Source organism: Helicoverpa armigera, chromosome 19, assembly GCF_030705265.1.
Source record: "Helicoverpa armigera isolate CAAS_96S chromosome 19, ASM3070526v1, whole genome shotgun sequence".
NCBI classification, from domain to species: domain Eukaryota; kingdom Metazoa; phylum Arthropoda; class Insecta; order Lepidoptera; family Noctuidae; genus Helicoverpa; species Helicoverpa armigera.
This window is the reverse complement of record NC_087138.1, coordinates 3,862,866-3,889,119: the sequence shown is the minus strand read 5'-3', so window position 1 is coordinate 3,889,119 and position 26,254 is coordinate 3,862,866. Positions and strand designations below refer to the sequence as shown.

Here is a 26,254-nt window from a genome sequence, read left to right as displayed (position 1 = left end):
TTTTTTTCGAAACTGCCTGACGACTTGTAACTGTCGAATTGTAACAACGACTGCTAGAGAGTAGGATTCGGGGCTGCTGGCTTTACGTTTCTAGAGCCGTGACAAAAGTGTAATTCTGTCCCTTTCTTTGTTTTATAAAGTCGGCTTTACTTAATTTTGTAGCATATTACAAACAAATCCAGCTTCGAACATATAAAAAAGCAAGAAGAAAACAAAATCAAGAAAGAAATTAAAAAGATGTTAGGTGCATCGGTCTAGAAGTCGGTGTCTAGCGGATGCATCTATATTTATTTGCACCGAGATCTAGACCGATGCATATAAACAGTTTTGTAAAAAGTTTTTATTTTTAACTTTTGTGAAAAGTTCTCGTCAATACGAATAATATAAGCCCAAACACGACGTAACTAAAACATACCGTTGAGGAGTTCTCTCGACTTTCTCACGTCTCCATCATCAGGTAAGCTCTAAACCTTCACTGTTTGATAGTATCACCAGACATACATCTGAGAATCAAGTTTTAATCCTATGCATGCCTACAATTTCTGATAGTTGCCCTCGATTTCTCAGGATTTCCATCATCAGATCCTGACCTGATGACAATGGAAATAAACGGCGAGTATTCTCTTTCACTACAAAGAAATGATTTCTCAAATCCGTCAAACTTGGTCGTTTAAATTCCCCGTTGAAATGAGGAAAATATTTGATGTTTACACCTGATTTTCTCTAGATTCCCATGGTTCACATTGATGCGACTAATGCCATAGTAAATCAGAACCTTTATCATTATGCTGTGCTATATTTCGTGCGTATCCGCCGTGGGTATGGTTTCCATACTAAGGTGCCCAATGACCTTTGAATGATTTAAAATTTTTCACAGTTTAGAGGCAATTATATTTAAGAAGTGTTTGATATGAATTTCAACTTTAATATATCTACGCGTTCATGTGAAAAAGGGTAGGTAGCAAGTTTATAATTATTAAAAAAAATATTTTATGTCATGTAAGCAAAAATAATATTTTATGTAACTTCAAATTTATTCAATACTAGCTGTTGCCCGCAACTTCGTCTGCGTGGGCAATATAGAATCGTCAAAATACTACTTATCCCGTAGGTGCATTCTTTCACGTGACAGTATAATTAGGATTAGCACTTAGCAGTCGCATAGATTCAATGATCAAGGTTGTGTTGTGGATGTGACCATTTATCTAAACAAAAGAAGTAAAGTTTGTGACGTTGTGAATATCTCTGGATCTAGTCAGCCAATTTGGAAAATTATTACGTATAGTGCGTAAGTAATTTTCACAGGAAACAGCTATAATCTATGTCTATATGCTTTGAGTCTGACAAAGCTGTCATTTGTACATTTTCCGCAGCTGCTGTGACTAATCAGAAGCCAGAAAGTCTGTCAGTCTTACCATGGATAATGTCTTGTAATGTGACTGGATTGAAGAGATCAGATAGGTAGTCGCTCCAAGCAAAATATTGGTACTCGAACAGATTCGGCGACTGGAAGCCAACACCAACATAGTTGGGGAATAGCTGGATGGATGATGAAATGAGTCATCATCATCAGCAGGCGCATAGGGTAGGATAGTTTCACTTACTCACTATGGTAAGGCTGACCCCACATTAGGCGTGCGCGATCCTCGGGCGTGTGAGTAGCGCGGGCGTTGCGAGCGCGCTGCGTGAACATCGCGTTTTGCTGCCCTGCGGCATGTGTGAAGAGTGCAAGCGACGCGCTCGCGGCGAGCACGCGACGCTCGAGTTCCGTTCTTACCCCTTCGCCCGCTATCCCCACCGCCCGCTAAACGCCTTAGCAGTTAAACGTCAAGGAGAGCGGCGCGTGCGCGCCGCGAGCGCGCTACAAATGCCGCAGGGCAGCAAAACGCGACACTCACGCAACGCGCTCGCGACGCATGCGCGGCGCCCGCGCTACTCACACGCCCGAGGATCGCGCACGCCTAATGTGGTGGCCTAAGCCGGGACTCCACCGAAATGTTTGCATTAGTTCACGAATAGGCAAAATGTACGTTTTTGAGAGAGTCCACTTCATGTGTTCGTACTTGAAACCTGCAGTTTTGCCAAGATTTTCAAAATGTACGCTCGCAATTTGTCATTTCTTGGTGGAGCCAGCAAATCAAAAGAAACATAAGTGTTGTATACCGCACACTGGGAAAATTTCGCTCTTGCGGAGGACGTTTATATACCATATTTTGCGTCACACGTAAACAGGACGACAGTAAGTATCCACCGAAACACTTTCAAAGATCTGATGAACGAACAAATCAGACCTGACTTGGTCACCTGGCGCCAATCAGAGCTCTATGAAGCGATAATACGCTTTGGCTCCTACTGTTATTGTGGTTTCTGAAAAATTATTCACCTCATTCGACGATGAATATAATTTTGATGGTACTATTAAGAACACTTGCTTAGCGCAGAAGCTGACGTTGGCAGGTCAACTCTTTTGACTTCTCGAATAGGATACCATTGGTTTTTGTGCAATGCACACCTGCAATGCATTCTGGATTAGGATAGGATATAGGTGGATAGGATTTGCAACAGAGAACAATTCTGTCTTTGTAATTGAATGATATCAAACGTAGTTTTATATAAAAGGTGTTTTTTTAGACTTGGCTCGGGTCTAACTGAGACTGTTCTTAATCGTGAACAGTGTATTAATTGCGATCGGAAGTTGAAAGTAAGCATGTCTCTGGTATGCTTCGCGTATTTTGTACGTTTTCAGACGCGATAAGGCAGCTCCCATTTCTTATCTGCACTTTGTATCTGGGCTGGTTTTTAAAGCTACAGAAGCCTACATTATCTCACGCTTAGCAGCGCTTGCGAGAGGATTCTTATAGGATTAAGTTTTCATATTTTGCATCAGAAAAAATAATACTACTTACTCAAAGTAATTTGTTTAAGGCCACCACATTAGTGGAAGATAAGTAAATCCATCTGTAACTTTAAATTATAATTAATTGTTCCACTAAAGTCATCATTTTTGACATAATGTTCAAAAAATAATTTAGATGGCACCGTTTTAAATTTGGCTGAGATCTATTAATTTTCCTTTCATCAAGGTAATAATTATAGTTGGATTTTGATGTGGCACGGCAAACTGACAAACACTATTGAAATGTCTATCGAAAAATTACACTACGTGTTAAAATATGGTGAATTACGGAAAATACACAACTCCATCTATTGAAATAATAGTATATAAAGAATGTAAATGGTAATTCATTGTTATTTACCACCTCGCTTCTTGATGTATTTTATTTACCACAGATGGAGCTACTTTAACCTGTACTGTTTTGTCAAACAGATTGCGTGTCGTAATATTTTACATCTTGAATTCACTAAATTAATCATATCTTTTGATAGAGTGAACCGATTTCGATGAAACAAAGCCTAAGTAATACCCCAAGTTACGTAGAACTTTTGTATATAAGCATTGTCTGCATTAAATTCGTAGATTTTACGTGAATCCCGAACAAACAATCACTTTCTACAGATTTATTATATGTATAGATTTTTATTTTTTTTCAATTTTGCAATATTTCCTTTATCTGTACTATATAACGATGCTTCGTACCGAATTTCAAGCTTCTGAGTTCACGGGAAGTACCTTGTAGGTTTTGATTCCCTAGCGTGTGACGGAAATTCGTCTAAGGTGTCGGTATAACTGCTGTATCTTTTGATCGCGTTAACTTAGAAGTTTGATTTTTTCACTGCCTAAAGGGACAATAGACCTAGGTATTTGGTATAACCTTCAATCTATCAAGTTTCATTTCATTAAATTTTTTTTTTTATATTATATAACTAAAAAAATGAGATTTTCGCAATTTTTCCTATATTTGCATTATATGACAATGCTTCATGCCAAATTTCAAGACTCTGAGTTTACGGGAAGTATCCTGTAGGTTTCGATTCCTTTGCGGGTGTCGAAAATTTGTTGAAAATATCGACATAATCGGCTGTATCTTTTGATTGGCTTGGCTTAGAAGTTTGATATTTTCACAGCTTAAAGAGACAATAGATCTGAGTATTTCATGTAAATTTCAGCTTGATACATCCACGCGTTCTTGAGATAAAGGGTCTTGACAGACAGACAGACAGACAGACAGACAGACAGACAGACAGACAGACAGACGGACAACAAAGTGATCCTATAAGGGTTCCGTTTTTTCCTTTCGAGGTACGGAACCCTAAAAATTGAATTGTAAAAAAAATAACCTAATCCATTCAGTGGTTTGGCCAGAGGAGTAATTTCACGTTTTCATAATTTACACCATGTGTAAAGCAGTTATAGAGTTAGGAGTATCGAATGTTTTGACCAGTTGACAGCTGTCAGTGTTCAAGGGAGAATTTCCATTGTTTGTAATGACTGACTTATATTGTGTTCTAATTCTCGCACATTTTTATTCTATTTAATATGGTTGAAAAATTCATTTTTTTTCTTTATGCTAATCGACATGTATTAACCAGTATATTAACGTACCTATTTAATTTAATGTGATTAGATATGACACTATTTGTATATTCAAATTTGTGGCTTTTAAAAATCTACCACTTAGCAACCCGGAGTCTGGAATTTGTGATTGATACATCCGTGCATCGGAGAGCACGTTAAAGTCGGTCCTGCGCCTGATCTCTCTCCGGTCGCGTCGGATTAGCGTCACATCGGGCTATGAGAGTGCACTTGTTTCTGCGAAAATGCTTGTGCGCTGTATATGTCATGCGCACTGGCTGACCTCTTCAGAGAGAAAAGTGGCTGTGACCGAAAGTGGTACTGGACGCCATATTAGTACACATAACTAAACATTATTAGACACAATGTTTACGATGTTATCAAACACAATGTTATTATTTTCACATGTTTAAGCCGTTTTTTTTGAAACCTTGGGACTATGGGGCCCAAGTGCCCACAGACTCTTTCGAGAAATCAGCAAGCGTTTACGCGGTGTCCTGTGTGAGCGACGAACGCGACGCGACGCGACGCTGCAAACGCGACGAACGCGATCAACTCTACGGCATTCCCTACATGCGGCCTATGTGACAGTCTGCGGCGAGACGCGACGTAACGCGAACTTGTTTTGAGGGCGACCAGACGCGACATCACGAATTACGTTATGGTCTTAATTTTTTATATAAATTATGGAACTCACCAAATGTGTTTCTTTGTAAAAATATTATATTTGTTTTCTTTCTGTGCTTTTTACGATATTTTTTTAAAAGTCTGTACTTTAAATATGAAATTCCAAGCAAAATTTTACTGTATATCTAACTGATTTGAGAAGTAATGACCAAAACCACGTAGGACATTTGTCGCGTATAGCATCGCGTCGCATTACGTCGCGCCGTGTTGCGTCGCGTCGCGTCGCGTTCGTCGCTCACGCAGGACACCCCGTTAGTGGAGTCCACTCATGACCAAAAGACTGGCCCATACTTCGGTCAAAGGATATGCATTGCCATTCAGCGTGGCAATGCAGCCAGCCTTTTGGGCACGATACCCGCTGATAGCAATGCGGATGTGTTTTTTGATACATAGTTTTTAGTTTTTCGTAAATATGAAGACTAGGTAGGATATGTCGGTTTACTAGAATAGTTTTTAAACACACATAACTACTACATTGTTTAAAATAATGTTTCGTAGATAATATTAGCTTTAATTAGAAGGACTTCCAATGTCATAGTTCAAAAGAAAAATAACATAATTTTTCCACGAAACTGAAAGATTAACGATGTGAACGCAGACAAAAGACGACACTATTTAAGTTTTTATACTAGAATTTTTATGCAAAACGACCTTGCAATGGCAGCTAGGTTGAAATGTTATTGTAAAAAAATACCTGGTACTGAAAAACACTGATAATTTTCTGATGATCTGCCTTTCGATGTAGGTACTGTAAAACCTTTTAGAAAGAGCATTATTTTTTTTAAGAGTACCTACTAATTCAAGATAAAGCATAACTCTAAACTAGAATTTACATCCTTTTATCATCACCATATCTAAAAATCACTATGCTTAAAAAATACGTCTTTTCTCATTCTCAATTTTACATAAGGCGTATGGAAAGTTCGAAAAGTGTGTACAGAGACTGAGTAGGGCAAAATCTAGTACTTTCTCTATAAAATAACGGTTCTTAATCACAATTATGGAAAAATTCTTGGTTGCCCAGTGGGTAAAGAACCAACCTCTCAAGTATGAGGGCGCGACCACCATTGTAACTTTTTTAAGTTTGTATGTACTTTTTAAGTATATCTTAGACAACAATGACTGTATCGGGATGGCACGTTAAACTGTAGGTCCCGGCTGTCATTTAACATCCTGGACAGTCGTTCCGTGTAGTCAGAAGAAAGTTAGTCTGACACCAGTCTAACCAAGGTATTGGGGTGCCCGGGTAACTAGGTTGAGTAGGTCAGATAGGTAGTCGCTCCTTGTAAAACACTCAGCTGAATACGGTTAGACTGGAAGCCGACCTCAACATAGTCCAGAAAAGGCTCGGAGGATGATGACTCACAGTGATGGAATCTACACAATGCAGCTTACATTTTCCAAACACAACACAATAACAGAATTTCCCCAAAAGGGTAGCACACACTACCCATATCTACTACACGCTGCAAAAACGCCATCGATAGCCCGATAGGCTATCGCGGGCCGCATACATTAGCATCGCATTGGGCACGCTTGTAATTCACTCTAAATGAATAATTCCGCACGAATGCTTACTTTATTCATTAGATATGCCATCGAATTAGCCCTTACCTATGTATGTATGTTAGCAGTTTTGATGTATAATTGTAATTTGTACTTCATTATAGAACATCATTTTTAATTTTGTAAGTACAGTAATAATAAACAGAAAGTTATATTGGAAAGTAATATCAATTCATTATAATCAATTCTATCAGTAATTCTTCGTTAAGGCAAGGAGTCACTGAATTCTGATGTTCAAACGTATTTTTTTTTTCATTTATTTGCTTCTTAAACATGGTATTTTTGGTGTTACATATAACATATAAAGCAATTTTAAGGCAAGTTGTTGGAAAGTTTTGGATTTAACTTCATTGAAAATCGTCCGATCACCATGTCGTCTAAACTAACCCTTAGGTACATCAACCATGTCCCTATTAGCAAGTAGTCGCGTTTTTATCAGTTTTAATGGATATTACGTGTAGCAATTACATGGATATCAATTAGTCTTTACGTGTAAATAAGTTGGTGGAACCAACTATAGGTAAACTAGTATAACCACGGAGAATAAAATGAGTAGCGGAGGTGCCATAACGAGAATTCTACTAAGAAAGCAGCGCGCCAAAATGCGGGTGAGCGAAGACGAGGAAAGTTAATCTTCAACGCCTTCTTTACCAAAAGCCGGTGACAGATGGCTCAAAGAACCCGAACGCCTCGTTAGTTCGCTCGTCACTGATCGTTTTGGTCACGCCCACTGTACGCATTTGATATATAAGAAGGTGCTTGACACCTCCGCTTATATTTTCTTACTGCGTGAGTATAACTGTCGGTTATATTGTTACCACGAGCCAATTAGTACCGAGGACACTTGAATTGGCACTGACATATAATAATAAATAATTGGGCGATGTAACTTGGAGAAATTATGCTTATCTTCTAAAGTCTATCATCAAGCTGTTCGGTAAAAAAACTGTTGGTTTCTATGTTGGCGGTAAACTTAAAAATTACTGAATATCAGATTTCAACTGCAGTTTCATAAAGATAGTATACAAGACTAAGAGGTGATGATTTAACTCATAACTATGTTATCTCTATATTATGAACTTGATGTACTTGTATCGATTTTCCAAAGAATTTTGTGGCAGCTACGTACTACGTACTGCACAAAAAAGTTTTATATCAGATAGGTTAATCCATGAAACCACTATGTTGGAATTTCTCGTATATATTGTGAATTCCCACAAATCTCATACGCAGAAATGGACAGCATTCTACCACTGTAAAATTTTGGTACGAAATGCAAAATACATGAACTAGGTACCTATGTATGTATATTATTTATTATACAGGACTAGCAATACGTCGACATTTTAGTAAGTATTTAACGATGAAATCTTGGGAACATTTTTTGGACAAATTATAGACATAACTAAGTACATACATGGTTGGAAAAAACTTTTTCGTAAAGTTTTTCTGACAGTGGAACTTTAAATTTTTTTACCCGAAGTATTGCGCGCCCTATTAAATAAAAAGTAGCCTACTTATTTTGAGGTAGGTAATAGTAAGTATAACTATTAGCCGCATTACATGTAGTAACTGTTAAGGTAATCTGTGGTATTACTGCCAAGTTTCATCAAAAACAATCAAGTAGTTTTTTCGCAAAACAGGAATAATCATCCATACATACAAACTGAATATTAGTAGGATATAGGAGTGCAGTATAAAATGATTCAGCTTCGGTATAAGCAATTATGTAAGTTCATTAGTATAAGCGTTTCCACGAAGCCCTATTTGGGCACGCAGTGAATATAAACTTTTTGTTGGCCTTTGTTGCCGCGATATGTACAGTAAACTGCACATTAGTGGTAACTGTCATGCACCTTAACTCAATAGTAATAAGTACGATTTTCCTATAAAACTATTATCACTGACTTGAAGTTGACTGTACAACATCAATAATTGAGTGAATGTTGAACTAAAATTATTGGAATTATGTTACTTTTTTGCAGTAGCTGTCTGGATTAACCGCACTTTCACACTAGCGGATTTTCTGCTCGGTTCTTACAAGCGACAACGTTCTATTGTACGGGCGTATATAATTGACAGCAAACAATTAACAGCTACAATATTACAATATACAGGAGTACAAAATATACCGTCTGTAAACGGTTGGTTAAGATACATGTGACTAAAATCCGCTAGTGTGAAAATTTTGCTGTACCCGGTTTAAGGCTTTTTCTTTCTTTACATATAATCCCTTTCAGATAAAATTATATTATAAAATGATTATTATCCTTGCTCAGGAAAACAATGGACAAGCATACATTTTAAGAAGTCTAACGATTATTTGACTATTCGAAAAACACAGTATTCTGCCTTACTTTATAGCGACCTTGTAGGCTTATGGTAATGCGAGTAAAAACCATGTAAAGTTGTAGTGTAGCTTACCATGTTTTACCATAGGATTACCGTGTAAGCCATTTTACAATGTTAATGTTTTAAGGCCGTTCACACTGATTGGACGATAAGGCAACGTATATTTTTGAAACAATGTTCGGTAATGTAGCTTTTTGTGTAAGTAGAATGATGTAGACAGTCTTTTGTTTAATTCGATTTAGGAATTTAATGTAAAGTTATTTTCTGGTCAGTATGTTTTCTATTATCACCTTTAAGAATGAAAATTTTAAAAGTCAGACGAGACGACGACGACAGAATACGCGAGACAGGGTTAAAAAATTGCGATTCTAACTTGTCCAGCAAAAAAAATTGACACATTTTTATTAAATGTTAACAGAACATGAAATATTTACTAAGATATAACTCAACAAAGATGAGAGTGGACAAAATTTTATCGTGTATTTTCGTTATTATTTCTTTGGGAGAGAAAATATACGTATCCATTATTTTAGTGTTATCTAAAAGACGGACTAATTACTTATTAAATCTAACAAGTCTCAAACCTAAACATGTATTTCATCATCATTAAATTAGGTTAGTCTGACTAGACATGAAGTCATCAATATAAATCATTCTGTTTATAAATATTTTAATACCTAATAAGCCTTACCTTATGTTTGTCAAACTGTATGTCCCTGAGCCAGGGGTCGAACAGGAGTTTATCTGGCTCGATGTTAACGGGGCTCTGGCGACGACCCTTGTTGCACATGCTCCATTGCGGGTTGATCAGACCCCAGAAGCCGGGACCTGAGGGTAAAAATGGCTTTCTTACATCAAAGAATCAAATTACGACAATCATCATCATCTCAGCCATAGGACGTCCACTGCTGAACCTATATAGGCCTCCCCCTTAGATCTCCACAGATACCTGTTGGAGGCGACCTGCATCCAGCGTCTTCCGGCGTCCTTTATAAGGTCGTCTGTCCACCTTGTTGGTGGACGTCCTACGCTGCGCTTGCTAGTCCGTGGTCTCCACTCCAGTACTTTTCGACAATAACTTATAATTATTTATAAAAAATCACAGCCAAATGAACTAAATAGGACCATTTAGTAGAGCTATGATTTTGGAGTTGACCTGATTGTGAAAAGTTGGTTTTGTTTTACCAATTCTTGTATATTATTCAGCTGTCATTTGCACCTCTTTTGCAGCCATGTGGGTAGTCAGAAGCCAGAAAGTCTGACAACTAGTCTTACCAAGGGGTACCGGGATGCAAGGGTCCTTATAAATCCATATAAAACACTGGTACTCAGCTGCATCTGGTTAGATTGGAAGTCGACCTTAACATAGTTGGGAAAAGGTTCGGGAGATGACGATGGATGAGAAGCATCTAATAATCAGCTATGATAGACACACAGATGGACAAACTTCTTAGGAAAGGGTTCCATAGGGGTATAAGGATCCCTAAAACTCCTGTATTTTAAAGTAGCTATGTCATTGAGATTCGACACGTGTTTTATAGCGGGTATTTTATTCATGGCCAATCCTAAAGGTACAATCGTAAAACAAAATTTCACTATTTTATTTATTTTAGCAACTTTATTGACTTTAAATTGATGTTACCATAAAATTTCAAAGTTATTGGTAGTACGAATTTATGTTTTAATTTTATGCTTGACGTCATAGATATATATTTTTATACCTTTTTAACCCTAGATAGATAACCTACGTCGAAACGACGTAATCGATTTTGAAAAATCGTTATAACTCATTTGTTTTTCGCGTTATTATCCTGCCCGTTCCTGTCAACTCAGTCGGCGGTCGGAGCTTGTAGGACATACCCATATCGCCCCGGTAAGTGCAATACTTTCGTTAATATTTACCTACCTTACGTCGAAGTGACGTATGGTTATCTTTAGTGTTAGTTTTTTGTTTCTGGGAAAATGTGTTATTGTCTTTTTTTTGAGAATAAATTTACATGTTTTTTATTCGTTTTTTTTACTTGTTATAGGCCACGATAAAAATTACATTATGACGTCACGAAACCGTGCAGACGATGCAGCAACCTGTCGGTTGTTGCTTGAAACAAGCGATGAAGAGATTGAGGTGTCGGACAGTGAAACTGATGACTGTTTATTAGAAGATGAAGTACAGAGTGATGCAGAAGACTTTGAAGACAGTGCACTAGTGAAGGGAAACACTGATGCTGAAGACATGTCTGAAAATAACCCTGAAATTTCTGAAAGTGTTTCGCTAACTAAGCCGAGTTGTATTGTCATGCCATAGCGTCAAATTCTCAGTGGCAAAAGCGATCATCGTTGGACGGTGAGTAAGGCAGAACACGTGGCAGAGTATCTGCTGCTGATAATATGATTTGTAAGAAAGAAAAACCGCTGGGACGTAGAGATTTTATGAAGAAACTCAGCGGTAGCCTGATGACCCCATGGATGTAGACAAGGCGTAAAATGGTTGGTCACTTTGCCGATAAATATCAAAGAAATAAATAGTAGTATACTGCCAAAAAGACCAGCCAAACCTCCTACACAACATGAAGGTATACCTGAGCTAAAAAAAAGGAAATATTGGGCCTTTTGTTTTTCAAAAAGTAGAAGGATGACAAAGACTATGTCCGACAGCTGCTAAAATCCCATTTGTGAAGAGCACAAGTCAAGCGCCTGCCCTAAGTGCCTTGCATGCTAAAATGATTAAAAATTGTGATTTACTTTAATTTGTTATATTCTAGAGATTTAAAAAAATTGATTTTTAAAAGTTTACACAATAAATTATAAGACTGATGGAAAGATTGCTAAACGTTTATGTTTCGAAAAGTAAGAATTATCTTGTTTTGTACTTAATTTTTTTTTTCTAATAAAAATATAAATAAACTCTAATGTTTTTCATTTTATCGACATATAATTAAAGATATTAAAACATAGTATCACATTTATAAACATAGTATATACATAATCCAAAATATGCTCAGTCAAACTTTCGCACGTCGAATCGACGTATGGTTATCTTTAGTGTACAGTGAAATATGGTTATCTATCTAGGGTTAAATAAAAACTGCATTGAACTGCATTAATAAACTGATGAATTATTTGAGTGTTATATTCAAAAAGAATCAATAAATTCGACAGATATTGAAATTAAAACGTCTTAATATGCGGTAAAACATATTTACAAAAAAAATAACAGTTTTCTATCGATTCAGTCTGTTAATTATGATATTATCAACACTTTTTATCGTATATTTGTGGCGTTAAAATCGTAGGTAATTAGGCTATCGATTTAATAGTGCCCTTCAAAACGTATTGTTAAAATACTGAATGTTAATAACAATGTTCATTCATGTTGTTTCTGTTTTTAGGGTTCCGTACCCAAAGAGTAAAACGGGACCCTATTGTTTTCGCTCCTCTGTCCGTCCATCCGTCTGTCACCAGGATGTATTTCATAGACCGTCATAGTTTTCACAGTATTTGCCGCTATAACAACAAATACTGAAATCTAGAATCAAAATAAATATTTTGGGGGGCTTCCATACAACAAACGTGATTTTTTTTGTCCGTTTTATTAATAATGGCAAGGAACCCTTCGTGCGCGAGTCCGACTCGCACTTGGCCGGTTTTTCTTTTATGTTGTCACTGGGTAGCTGTATCACCCGCTTCTCGTAGAAAGTAGGTGAATGAAATATAGCCTATATAACCTGAAGATAACTTACCTTCTGTGAAAGAATTTTCAGTAGAAACTATTTTAGCTTTAGTAGGGCTTTTAGGCCTTAACAAACAAATAAATGTATTCTCTTTTTAATATTGATAAGGACAACTATTTATCACGATATTTTACTCGATCTTTTTGAGTAAGCCAAATAGACTGATAGCAGTTTATAAAACTACATTAGACTTAATTAAAATGTTACTACAGCACACATTTCATAACCGCAAAAACCATTGAAAATCAAATAACATCATTACCATACAATTCTAAAGAAATTAGTTTTAAATGATGACGAAACCAAAATTGCGTAAAGCGTTATTCGAATGGAAAGCCCATTCGACCCTGTAATATGCGTTGATATCATTCAATAGGATTCGGGAGACCGCAAAATTTGGTCACCATAGTCTATTGAATCGTACCTAATGTGTAGGGTGTACCCACAGTAGACACTATCAGTCGTCATTATCCTAGTGAGGACATTACTCTAAAGCTGGGTACTCACGAAGTGTAGCACGTAACGTATCAGATACGGTATCAACCTGCAAGTGGGTACGGCTCGTCCACGGTCCTCACGAGCACACTGCGAACCGAATTTGTGTTCGCAGTGAAACCGCCACTCGGCGGGTCACTGCGAGCTTACAGCGCTCCACGCGCGAGCGGCTCGCAGCGGGCTTGTGCCTACGTACTCACTTGTTACCGTATCTGATACGTTACGTGCTACACTGCTAAGTGAGTACCCAGCTTTATATTAGCTGGTTTTGGTTTGACCGACTTTGACAGAGTAGGTAAGGTTTTTGAAGGGGAGTAGAGTATTCTATCTTATGGTTATTTTCTGAAAGTCTTTGAATGTGAGCAAAACCGACCAATAAGTGTCTACAGGAACATATTTTCTTGTTAAATGAAAACTATGTAGTAAATCATAGGCAATTATATTATGGTTTCAATGTTACTATTATATTGATTATGTTACGTAGGTATAAAGATGCACTTAATACGCATAAAGGTGAATTTCTCAATAATATCGCATTCAGCATATAAATAGATATACTGAATAGTTCGTAAATATTCTATTCCTAACCCAATGCATGATTAAACCAAAAGGCAAAATTGTACGAAAATCGAATAATTAAATACTTAATTAAAATTATTCATGCATTTGCTAATAATTATCATAATGCACATCATAATAAACATTAATATTTCATATAGAATCTAATTCATTATTCAAAACTAATTCATTGTAATAAATAATTTTATTGACTCGTAAATCACTATTTGAAACTGAGTCAGTAATTTTGTGTACATACTACATTTTAGTAACTACCTAAATATCGATTTCTTTAGATTACCAATACTACTTGAACTAAAACTTAACTGTAGTTCTTTAAAGAAATTTGCACATCATTTTTACAACTCAAAATTCGGTATTTTTTTTAAGTTAATGGTTTTTAAAACCGCCCGTCGTTTTTATAGTAAACACAACATAAAACTACGACCAAAAATCACACCAAAGAATCCACATACATTTCAAAATAGATAAGTACGTTGAAATTTCGGGTTGGTCGAACATCGACTACGTATAATGACACGGTAGAACAAGCATTATCATTAAGATGGTATCTCTGATCATTACGGAGCCACCATTATGTGAATATATGTTACTACGACCCCAATATTCGAGCCATTGAGAATACCCGCGGCTTGATTTCACCTGTGACATCATAGTGACCTTTTCGTCCTTCGGTCGGTGAAGTGTGATTGGAGAAGAAGAAGCAATGAATGATGAAGCAACTGAATGAAATGAAGGACGTGAACAACTTGACATGACGAGTTTGACATAATTTTTTATTTGTGATACGAAGTGTGATTGGAGTGGATCCTTGAAAGGGTGATAGTAGGTCACCCATTCGGTCATGACGAGTTTTTATGAAAAGCAGCAGCTATGAAATCATCTGCGACATTATAGCAACAGTGACCTTTTCGTCTTTCGATCAGTCAAGTGTGATTGGAGAAGGTACGCTTAACGCAGTCGATCTGTGGATCGGTGTGCAACTTAACGTGACGAGTTCGACATGATATCTGGAAACTGTCAGTTTCAACCTGTTAAGAAGTGTGATTGGAGAAGTAATGCTTGGCATGGTCGGTTTATGGATGGATGACCAACTTATCATGAGGAGTTCCTCCGTGTTTTGAAAGGCACGTTAAATTGGTGGATTCCGGCAGTAATATTTAACATCTGAGGCAGTCATTACGAACGTACATAGCCAGAAGCCAGAAAGACGGACTACCAGTCTTATCAAGGGGTATTGGTAGCTCAAGTGACTGAGTTGAGGAGGTTAGATAGGCAGTAGCTCCTTGTAAAACACTGGTACTCAGCTGCATCTAATGATACTGGAAGCCGACCCCTACATAGTAGAGAAAAAGGCTCGGCAGATGATGATGAAGAATTGGTTTCTGATGATGAATTGTAAAGAACTTACTATATATAGGTTGTTATTGTATGTATATTTAACTAATTTGCCATAGGTTCAAGCAAATCTGTTGGTTGCAAAATTGTATGCATTCTGAAACTATGCCTGAAAATAAACATGGTAGGTACCTATTATTCCTGTTAATGGACATTCAGTACGTCATGAATTGCTATACCTACCTACTTAATCGAACGTTTGCCATGAAATTATGTTTTGAAAATATTAAATTTCTGTTTCATTGGTATTATAATTAGCTATTGAACTGAAATATGTCAAATTAGTCAATGATAAGAGCATAATAACGGTCCGTTTCTATATCAGATTGCAATTTGGGAAATACAAATTTTCTATTTAGAATCGAGTGCAAATAATTTGGCCTAAAACAGCACATGTTTTTTAAAAGAAATATTTAACTATTCGTGTTCCCGCGGTTTCACCCGTGTCCTGTAAGAACTACTGGGAAAAAATATAGTCTATGTTACTCGGGAAGAGTGTAGCTTTCCAACAGTGACAGAAAAATACTATTTTTCAAATCAGTTCAGTAGTTTCGGAGCCTTTAGTTTACAATTGAAAAATGTTTGTTCTTTATTACCTCTATATTAGTATAGATTAGTTTCAAATATGTACATTAATATAATTATTATGAAATTTCTTTACACCCAATTGTTAGTGCACATTAGCATACGGCCGACCGCATGTCAATAGTAACCGTCCAATTTAAGTAGAGCTCGTCTCTTATGTAATATTCAAACGGGTGAAGGTCTATATAAACTTGTCATGTTATACCTTGACATCGCACTGCGGTAACTGTACTACGAATACGTGTTGTAATTAGCTTGATTAGATACCTAAATAGCTCGGTCAAGTTTACAATAACACTGATATACTGGGTTTAGGAGGTCAGATAGGCAGTCGCTACATGTTAAACAATGGTAGGTACTCAGCTACCGATCTATGTGGATGGATTGTGTGAAAGTCGACGTGGCTAGAAAGAATGTTACTTGTGAGATGATGAATGATAGAAGAGTATGGAAGAAGAAAATGTGCTGCGCCAACCCCAAATAAAATTGGTCAAGGGCATAAGCGTGTTGACTTTTTTTTTTTTAACGAAGTCAAAAATCATCAAATGACCCCTCACGCTGTGGGTTAGCAGCGGTGAGGGAGTGTCAGACTCTTACTGACTAAAAACCGTCGTGTTCCGTCATAGGCCTTTTATGTACCAGGGCCGCGGTATCTCTTTCGATTGACTCAGCTACCGATCTAAGCAGATGATTTATTTAAGATTACAATATGTTTTTTTTGTCTGGACAGAATCAGTTTATGTCAAATAGGGTAACAACCTAATACCTACTATAGTTTACAATGTTTTTTTTCGTGGGTCATCGCATCTTTTAAATACATTTCGAACTAACCTGAAATCCCGTCGTAAGTCCACCATTCTTCCCAGCTACCGGATATATCTGAAAATAAAATAGTCATATTAATTTACTTTATTAATATTTAATTATTTAAAACTTAAACACAAACTAGAATATTGTATATAATGGGTTCCATTCTTGGTGAGAGAAGAAAAATGCGCTATTTCGTACCCACATTTTCGGTCACCTTAACCATGGAAGCCCGCTTTGAGCAACCGTGGTGATTAACGCTCAATCCTTCTTTGAGTGAGAGGAGGCAGCCCAGCAGTGGGACGATTAAAAGCCTGATAATAACGAATTCTAATGAGGTTGTATTACGATTTAAATCTCCAGTTCCAGGATCTCTTTCGTACTATCAAAATATGGTACCGCTGATGACTGTGTTATTATGGCAAGTTAAACTGTAAGTCCCGGCTGTCATTGAACATTCTTGATAGTCGTTACGGGTAGTCAGAAGCCAGTAAGTCTGACACCAGTCTAACCAAGGGGTATTGGGTTGCCCGGGGAACTGGGTTGAGGAGGTCAGATAGGCAGTCGCTTCTTGTAAAGCACTGGTACTCAGCTGAATCCGGTTAGACTGGAAGCCGACTCCAACATAGTTGGGAAAAAGGCTCGGAGGATGATGATGACTATATTATAAGTACCCACCTTTCACGGAGACGCATAGGAGAGTGAGTATGAAGAGCGAACATTGGTGCATCCTGTTGATGCAGCGGTCACGCCGGACCACTCATTTGGCTGACACTACTGCAACAAAAGAAATGCATGGTTAAGAACAAGCATGTTGAATGACAAAAAGAATTTTTTCCGTCTTCTGGACAGTCCTATTTTTTCTATCACAACAGCAAAAATACTACACTACAGCAGATCGTGACGTCGCGAGACATTTTTTTTTTTTAACGACGTCAAAAATCATCAAATGACCCCTTCCGCTGTGGGTTAGCAGCGGCGAGGGAGTGTCAGACTCTTACTGACTAAAAACCGTCGTGTTCCGTCATAGGCCTTTTATGTACCAGGGCCGCGGTATCTCTTTCGAACAACCCGCAGCCCACGTCACGAGACCGCACTCTCAATGAATTAATATTGTCTGACTGTTTTTTTTTCGTTGAATTTGACAGATCTATCAGTCAGTACAAAAATCGCTATTTTCCCTTGAAGTTTCACCAATACTAGTACAGTACGCATCAAATATTAGGTACCGATTTATTAAATAAAAACAGATGTCTAATATTTTTGCTCATCTAAAAGGACTAATAATAATCTATTTTTTTTACTTTTTAAAAACTTATACAAATGTATTAAAGTTGAAAAGAACTGGTTCTTTTTAATAATCTCAAATGAACTAGGGTTGTTGTGTTTGCATGTTAACATACCATTAGACCTGTCACCTCGTATTTGTCTTTAGTTAAAAGCACTGGTTAATTGCAACAGCTAATTCATTTTAACTATTACAAGTTTTTGGTGGCAAACACACTTTTCAAATTCAATGAAGGATTTGCGTTTGTAACCTTCGTAATAGAATTTATGCGAGATATAGATTATATAGTTAATGACGAATTAAAAAAATATATATCAATAAAAGACAAGATTTATTTTTTGAAACGATACCCTTTATTTATGCATCTAAGTTTAACCTACACAAGAAAATAAATCACACTTAAAGATCCAAACAACTATCTTTGTTACTCAAATCTGTACATCCAACATTCCTTATCCTCCCTAATTATCCCTAAACAAATCCAGGGTATCCCACTATAGTGTCCTATCCCTTAGATATCCTTTTATCTCAAGTCCTGGTTAAAAAGAGCGTCGTGCAAGGAAATTACCGTTTTATCTAAAAGTCGCAATCTACAGATAAGCAGTAATGGAGGCAGATATCTGCGCCTTTCTGCGCTAATTATCATTGAACTGTGTCCCTATCTTAATGTTGTTTGCTTGAATATTTGCTAGTGTTTATGTTTGTTTGGTAGTTTTAACTACAGCTTTTGAATTCACACTAGCGGATTTTTTTATAGGGGCGTACATCCAACGGTGGATTTGTGTAAACTATCTATCAATGGTTTCCGATTAGGGTTTGAATTTTGACATTAGCTAAATAAAATTATGACGAATTTTCATACCGCGAAACAACGGATAGTTTATAGAAATCCGCAATGAGCTACTTGTTCTCTATTCTTTATTGTTCTACTTTATCATTACTTCAGACGTTCATGTCAAAGTGGTGTAACTACATAACTTTAAATTCTAAAAACAGTTTATTTCCATCTTTTTTATACGAGGACCATTTCTAAACCGAATAACTAACAATTTCCTATCAGACAGTAAAACAAGCTTCAGCCACAAATCAGAAAACAACCATCCATCTAACCCTATCAACAACAAAGTGGTGATCGCCCCCAAATCAAAGTTAACCCTGCAAATGTTCAAGGCGTTGGGGGTGCAATCTCAAGTCGTTTGCCCCTCCCGTTTCCCGGTGTAGCCGATGGTATCAACATCCGGGGCTCAAGATTCACCCTTTAACGAGTCAGGCTATCATTTGAATCTATTTGTGTTCAACAAAGTATTATTAGATGGTGATCGAAGTTAGTAGCCTAACACACAAGTATTTTGAAAATGCCATCTTTATGCTGGGTAAGGTTTATTATTAAGCGTTAAGCTATTTGCACATGTTGAAAGATGGATGGATTGCCTGAAAGATGATGTGAATAGGAAGGGAGTGAGTGTCAGTATGACGAGTGACAGGGGAAAATGGAAGAAAATGACATATTGCGCCGACCCCAAGTAAAATTTGGGAACAGGGCAGGAGAAAGAAGAGTTAAGCTAAATATTTCAAAAAAGGCCTTCTTAAGCTTTAAGTAGGTACACGGCTGGTCATGGTTTGGTTCATCATCATCATCATCTCAGCCATAGGACGTCCGCTGCTGAACATAGGCCTCCCCCTTAGATCTCCTCTGGTCCCGGTTGGAAGCCGGTTTGGTTATCGCTGAAGTATATTGAAATTACTAGCTGGTGCCCGCGACTTCGTCTGCGCAGGTTTAGTATTTCGAACAATATGTTTACAAATTGTAGCCTATGTGTCATTCTGATGTATAAGCTACATTATTGTAAAGTTTCATTAAAATCCATTCAGTAGTTTTTGCGTGAAAGAGTAACAAACATCCATACATACAAACTTTCGCGTTTATAATATTAGTAGGATGGTACAAAACAAACCCTGTTGTTAATCTAAGGTTCAAATTAGTTTAGCTAAGTATAATAAAGCGACATCTAATTTGTAATATTATATTAGTCACACATACGATTGGAATTTAATTTAGTGATGAACAGAATTCTGTGGATAATTTGCAATTTTGTGAAAATTATGTTCGGTTGAAATAGGTGAATGTTTTATAATAGTTTAATTACTATAACATGTAGGTAGGTAATAGGTTGACATTTTATTACCTATGTTGGTTCAAAACTAATTATGTGTAAATGTAAACGGAATAAATGTTTACTGGTAATGCTTGTGTAACGAGTTTTTGAAGTATTTTTACATTAGACATAATATCGCTGCGGTAATTGAATATCGAGTTCTCATTTATAGCGTTAAATAAATAATTAACTTATAGTATTTTTGACTCCCTGTAATTGTACAAACTTTGTCAGTTTTTAGTTTCAATTCTATTTAGAAACTATTTTATACAGGTTACCCCGTAAATAAGTATGTAAATATATACACATATAGACATGAAAATCATTATCATTTTTTATTCAAGAACATCACATTCAAAGAAGAATGGCGAAAATGGACCCACATGATTTAAAGATCATTCATTCGCAAATCTATATGAATTTAAATAACAAGTTTGATAGAGGATTGTATAAAAAATATTGAGTTTTTAGCTCATGGGAATTAAAAGTTAGAAATAAACTAAATCTATTAAAAATTAGATAACATGCAGTTTGCGAACGCATCGTGTGTCACTGATTACGTTCCTATCTTCATAGTTAAGTAGATTCATCGCCGTACACTTGTGGACGTCTACGTTTCTACGTGTTCTACGTTTGGCAGTTATTATTTTCTTGTATTTTTTACTTAAAAATAAAATAGAAACAGCAACAATGAATAAGCAAAGTACACATTTAGTGAATAATAATTACAACGCCAGCATGTTGTATTACTAACCTTTTTTGTGCGAACGCAAATTGGAACGTTTGTGGCTAGAGGCTGCTGTCAGTGCTGTGTTCTGTCATTCCATGTTTGGTTTTGTTTTCAACGGCTAACTTAGGATTTGAATGCGATTTTGTGGATTACTTTTTGACGACTTTCTATTTGGACTGACTATTCTGCACAACGACTACCGTATTTATCTTTGGATTCCGATTTACAAGTGATTTGGACTTATTAACCGTGCAAAATGCGTTGTGTCAATTACATTGCACGATTACGAAGACATCGTGTATTGGATGAAAATGCTCAGATAATTGAGAAAGTGCAGAGATGGGTTTAGTAGGTTATTACTGCTATTGCCCTGTAGGAACTCGGACAGTAGGGTGTTGTCTCTCATGTCATGAGCATATTATGGTACATGGGTCATGCCAGACACCAGAACTATGTTTCTGCACCAGCTTCATTCTTGGACAATCTTAATAAATTCATTATCCTCTTCCTTCTATGTTGTGATAAAAAGTAAATAAAAGATGTATTTAATAAGGAGTATATTGTTTCATTTAGTAAACATGTTTTTATGTAATAGTTTAACACCTATATGTTTTTACACACACTGCTGCTGAGCTACAACGTGACGCCTGCGCTACGTTGTTGCGGCACGCTGCGCTAACGTAACGACACTACAATAAAATCGTGCGACTTCTCCGCTGCGGCGCAGAAGTCGCACAATTGTACATTACTGCAGTTACGCGGTGCATGCGACGGGCACCTGCAGGGCTAATGCTGCGTATGCATTAACCCTCAAGAGTTAAGGGTGACAAATCATCATCGAGCTTTGCTAGGCTGTGCTATGTTTGGTCAACTAAATAGAGCTTGCCTCGCACAGCGCTGCACAGCATGGTTTGTTTGTATCCTCATTAAAATATTAGAGTCAGCCGAGTTAAAAAAACAGCACTGGACTGTGCTGTTTTTTTAACTGCTCAGCTGCACAGCTCGATGTTGATTTGTCACCCTTACACTGATGCCGTGACAACGCGACGCCTGCACAACGTAGGTAGTAGCGGCGTCTGCGCTGCCCACACTTTTGTCGGATGCCTACGCTGAACAAACAGTGAAGGCGATCTTTAAGACATCGTTCATCTATAGTTTAAACCAGGTCACCAAGTTCCTAGTTCACGAATATTCTTTTCGTTTTGAGATTTTTAGGTTATAATCTTCTACCTTGCATAACTTTTTTCTTCCAACTTTTGCAACTCATTATCCATTTGCTTTTTTATTAGTTTTGTATAGATCTACAAGTAGTACTAAGTTTCAATTATGTACGAATCTTATATCAATGGGTCCCAGTTTACATACAAGTTCGCCATTCTTATTTATAATTTCATCATCTTTTCGAAACTATTAAAATAAAGGTAGGTACAATACATTTAACTTAAAAATAAAACTCAAGACATGAAAATATTATTGGCGTCGCGAATACTAGACAGAGGGACTATAAATTCTGCCAGACAAATTTTGGAGTCAGACTGTCTGGCGACATGGCGAGCGAGAAGTTACCGAGTCGACCAATTCGACCATATTTATTTTATTTTTGAAATAAAATGGGTAAATTGATTTTTAAGTAGCGGGTTTTTTTTTCTTATTTTTTTAATGTGTTTATTGTGCTCATTTAATTTTTTGTTGTGATTGTATTCTGTTATACAAAACGTCTGTGTATAAAAAGGCTGAAAAACAATACTGTTTTTAGTTTTTTTTTTTTTTTTAACTTGATACTTTATAAGTTTATCGAAAGAAATACTATGATCCCTTAACTCTCAAATATATTTCTATATGCAATAACAATTTGTTTAGTGTAGGTTAATTAACTACTTATTTTTGGTACCTAATTTAAACTGAATAACGATATGGTACATGTTTAAAAAGATAGCCCTCACGACGTAACGTATTCACGTGCAAGTAAATACATAGAAAAATAACAAATGGCTCATTAAACATAACATTTTTCTCAGTAAAGAAACAGTACACTGAAAAAAATACATTTGCAGAAATCATAAATCTACACTAACTTCCTTTACATTCAATTTCTAACCTTATGACTAAAGGAATAAGCCTCAGAATGGGATTAATGCAATGTTAAGTCGTTAAAAGCGCTCACTGTTGTTACTTGGGGCCATAAGAAAAGCTGTTACTGAAATTATGTAGAGTTATGGGTTAATTTTTCATGATGTGGTAGAATTAAGTAGTTTCTTATAAAATAGTATGTTTAAATATATTACTTAAAAAATATATCATACTGCACTCACCAACACGCATATCCAGTGCGGTGAGTGCAGTCAAATTTAAGGCAGCTTTGAGGCGGTCTTTGTCAATGATTTAAGGCTGAGACGAACGAGCGATTTTTTTTCTTTTTTTTCCCACCGCTAACTTCACGGCCCCACCCGAACCGGAAGTTAACATCGGTCGGTAGACAAAGCTCGTTGTTTACAGGATGTGGGTGTATCTGAAACTTGCTGTTGACGTAACTAACTGTAGGCTTTTTCCATGAATACGTTGTGTCTGGCCCGTGACGCCTCGCAACGGGGTTTTTTTTTGTAATGTTTCACGGTGCAGTTCGAGGGTTATTTTGAAGTTAAGGATGAATTTAAAAGATTTATTTTTTGAGTATCACTGTGGGGTAAATCTCATTTATTCTTTAACTTGCTCTGCCCAGCGGTTCCACCATGTCCCAATTAGTAAAGAGCTCTAAATACTAAAGAGCATTTTTTGCTCATGCAAAACTGACAGGAGTTTGTGTGTATGAATCTTATATCGTGTTGATCTTTGTTCGTCTTTCACGCAAAAGCTACTATGTGGATATTGATGGAACTTTGCCGTAATGTATAGCTTATTTATCAGAATAACATACGGGCTACTTTTTATCCACGTGCGGGACGTAGTTACTTTGGAACACTGATGAAACCGCAAGCAAGAGCTGTTACTGTTACAGCCTTTTTATCGTCCCACTGCAGGGCACAGGCCTCCTCTCACACGGAGAAGGATTGACGTTAATCACCACGCTTGCTCAATGCTGGTTGGTGATTTCAGACTTAATAGTCCATGTTACTCGAGATGTTTTCCTTCTCCTTTTTGTCAGCCATTAGTGAATAAGATATACTTAGACAGTACATACAAACTTAGAAAATTTGCATTGGTACTTGCCTAATCGAACCCACACCCTCAACTCTAGAGGTTGGTTCTTTACCCACTAGGCCACCACTACTACAAGACTACTTAAGCAAGAGCTAGTTATCAATAATGTAGCCATCACCCAAGCCTCCCGGAATTTTATCGGCAATCCAAATAATGCACAACAACTCCCACTATTGTACCCTCATAATCCGTAAATCACAAATTCCCTGAATCATATCGCTAGGGGAACTAAGCCCCATAACATTATACCGCCTAGTAGAGAGATACGCACACACAGAAGCAAACGCACATAGTACAGAGTGTTCTTAAAACTCCTCTGTTAATCTTTAGAATCTAAGGATAACATAGTTATTAATATATATGATTTATGAATTATTACTTCGGTACTAATTTATTATAGTGAGGGAAACTACTGAACCGATTACAAAAACTTCCCTTTTCTAAAGCTACAGTATTCCCAAGTAACTTAGGCTATATTCTATCTTGGTACGAGCAGTAGTTTCCACGGGACCAGCGTAAAACCGCGGGAAACGACTGGTCAGTAATATTTTCATTTGTTTATATTTTTGTAAATGTTTCAATAATATTTCTTCAATTGAAATAGAATGTTTATTACTGACAATCTTTTACAATATACTTAGTAACGAAGTAGCTATTACAGTTTTCTGCTGTCTAATCTAAAGCATAAAGCACTTCTTAACCAGTAGCACGGCATAATTTCCTCGAGACGTGAGTGAAACGGGGTTAACAGCTAGTTACCGTACAAAACACCCTCTGTACAGTTAGAGATACAGTTTCTCAGAGGGCGGGCAGGAGACGCAAAGTCGGGACCGTTTGGCGCCGTCGGGGCGACGAACTCAACATCTCAATGTATTGATATAAATGTACGCTAATTTCGAAAAATGGGGAATCTCTTGAGTGTTTATTTTGTACGGCATATTGAGGCTCCTTGTTTTGTTTAAAATAACACTCAAACTTTCAAACTCTACATGGACTAACTTCTCTCTGTTTACGAGCTATTTTCTGTCTATCACATTTCCCTATTTACCCCGTCATCAACATTTTATCCTCAAAACAGGTCATCCATATAAAAATCCAAAATTAAAACACTTTAATCCCCAATCCATTTACAAAATCGACAAAAATCCATATTCGTTTCTTAAAAAGCGGAACAATCCGCAGAATTCTCGTTATGGAATCAAAACGGTCTCCGCTCATGAAATAGAAAATACCATTAAAACCTTCACAAAGGATTTGGCCAACAATTTTTCCGAGCAATCCAATACATTCGCTGTTCGGGGCCGCGTATCGGATTCCCCTATACGAAATACAAATAAATGTAGGCGCCGCTTACACCGAAGCGGGCGTATACATTTAGTTAAAGCGTAGAACCTATCCGTCGTACCACAAAAACTTAAACGTCTGTTGAACACTCGTCTAAAAGAATACAAATTATTTCAATCGTTATACGATTGACAAAGGAAGGACCGTTTTGCAGCCACACTTTTTTTGGACCAATGTTCAACAGATGTTTAAGTTTTTGTAGTAAGGCCGTATTTGTTTAGGAAAATTATCAACTTGAAGTAAATTTACGAAGATTTACACGCGGCACCGGGCACCGCTGTGGTGGCGGATTGGTGTTCTAGCCTAACACCGCCAGAGGGTGCGGCAGACCGTTTTAGTATTGTTTGTCGCCATCGCCGCCCGTGCAAGTGCGCAATGACATAAACATTGCCAATACTTTTTTAAATCAATAATAAAAAAAAAAATTGATGTTTTGACTTATTCAAAGCATCTTAGCCTGAGTAGTATTTTCTTCCTAATTTTAAATTATAAGTACAAAACCAATTTTTACATATAAAAAAACAAGGTCAAGGCTTAAAAAGTCGGTCGACTATCCCTATTCCAAAATTGTTTCAAATCTTCCTTATATTATAAATTTTCGAGTGAGATTACGCTTCGGTGTAACATACATCCTAATGCAGCAAGGAGGTACCGCTGAGTTAATTTAGCTGAGTGGATTCGGTCGTGCATTGTCGCTTGTTTATCGTCACACTCCACGACCAGTTAATGGTATTAAACTTTCAATATAAATGTTCTTTGAGCGGTGGAATTTTTCGCCCTGATGTGTGCTAACGTATAATGCTGACTTGATTTTGTTTAGAGCTATAGATTGTTATAGATATTTGTTAGATTATCCAATAAAGC

At 36.9% G+C, this 26,254-nt stretch overlaps 1 protein-coding gene and 1 long non-coding RNA gene across 5 annotated transcripts in view; one reads left to right on the top strand and one right to left on the bottom strand.

Annotated features, from left to right (window-relative positions):
- LOC110376321 (carbonic anhydrase-related protein 10) overlaps positions 1-26,254 on the bottom strand; it is an 82,443-nt gene that overhangs the window by 18,916 nt on the left and 37,273 nt on the right. For 3 of the 4 annotated variants that reach the window (XM_049841363.2, XM_021334759.3, XM_021334760.3), the window contains exons 2-4: positions 17,353-17,451; positions 16,699-16,746; positions 9,771-9,907 (exon numbers count right to left, since the gene is read on the bottom strand). In XM_049841363.2, coding sequence (XP_049697320.1) covers positions 9,771-9,907; positions 16,699-16,746; positions 17,353-17,404 — 237 coding nt within the window. In that variant the 5' untranslated portion in view covers positions 17,405-17,451. The remainder of the gene's footprint in view (positions 1-9,770; positions 9,908-16,698; positions 16,747-17,352; positions 17,452-26,254) is intronic. The other variant, XM_049841359.2, reaches the window with a different exon arrangement.
- LOC126054990 (uncharacterized) lies at positions 10,808-11,187 on the top strand. Its single transcript, XR_007511184.2, has 2 exons — positions 10,808-10,952; positions 11,110-11,187. It is a non-coding gene; the product is annotated as an uncharacterized LOC126054990 (long non-coding RNA).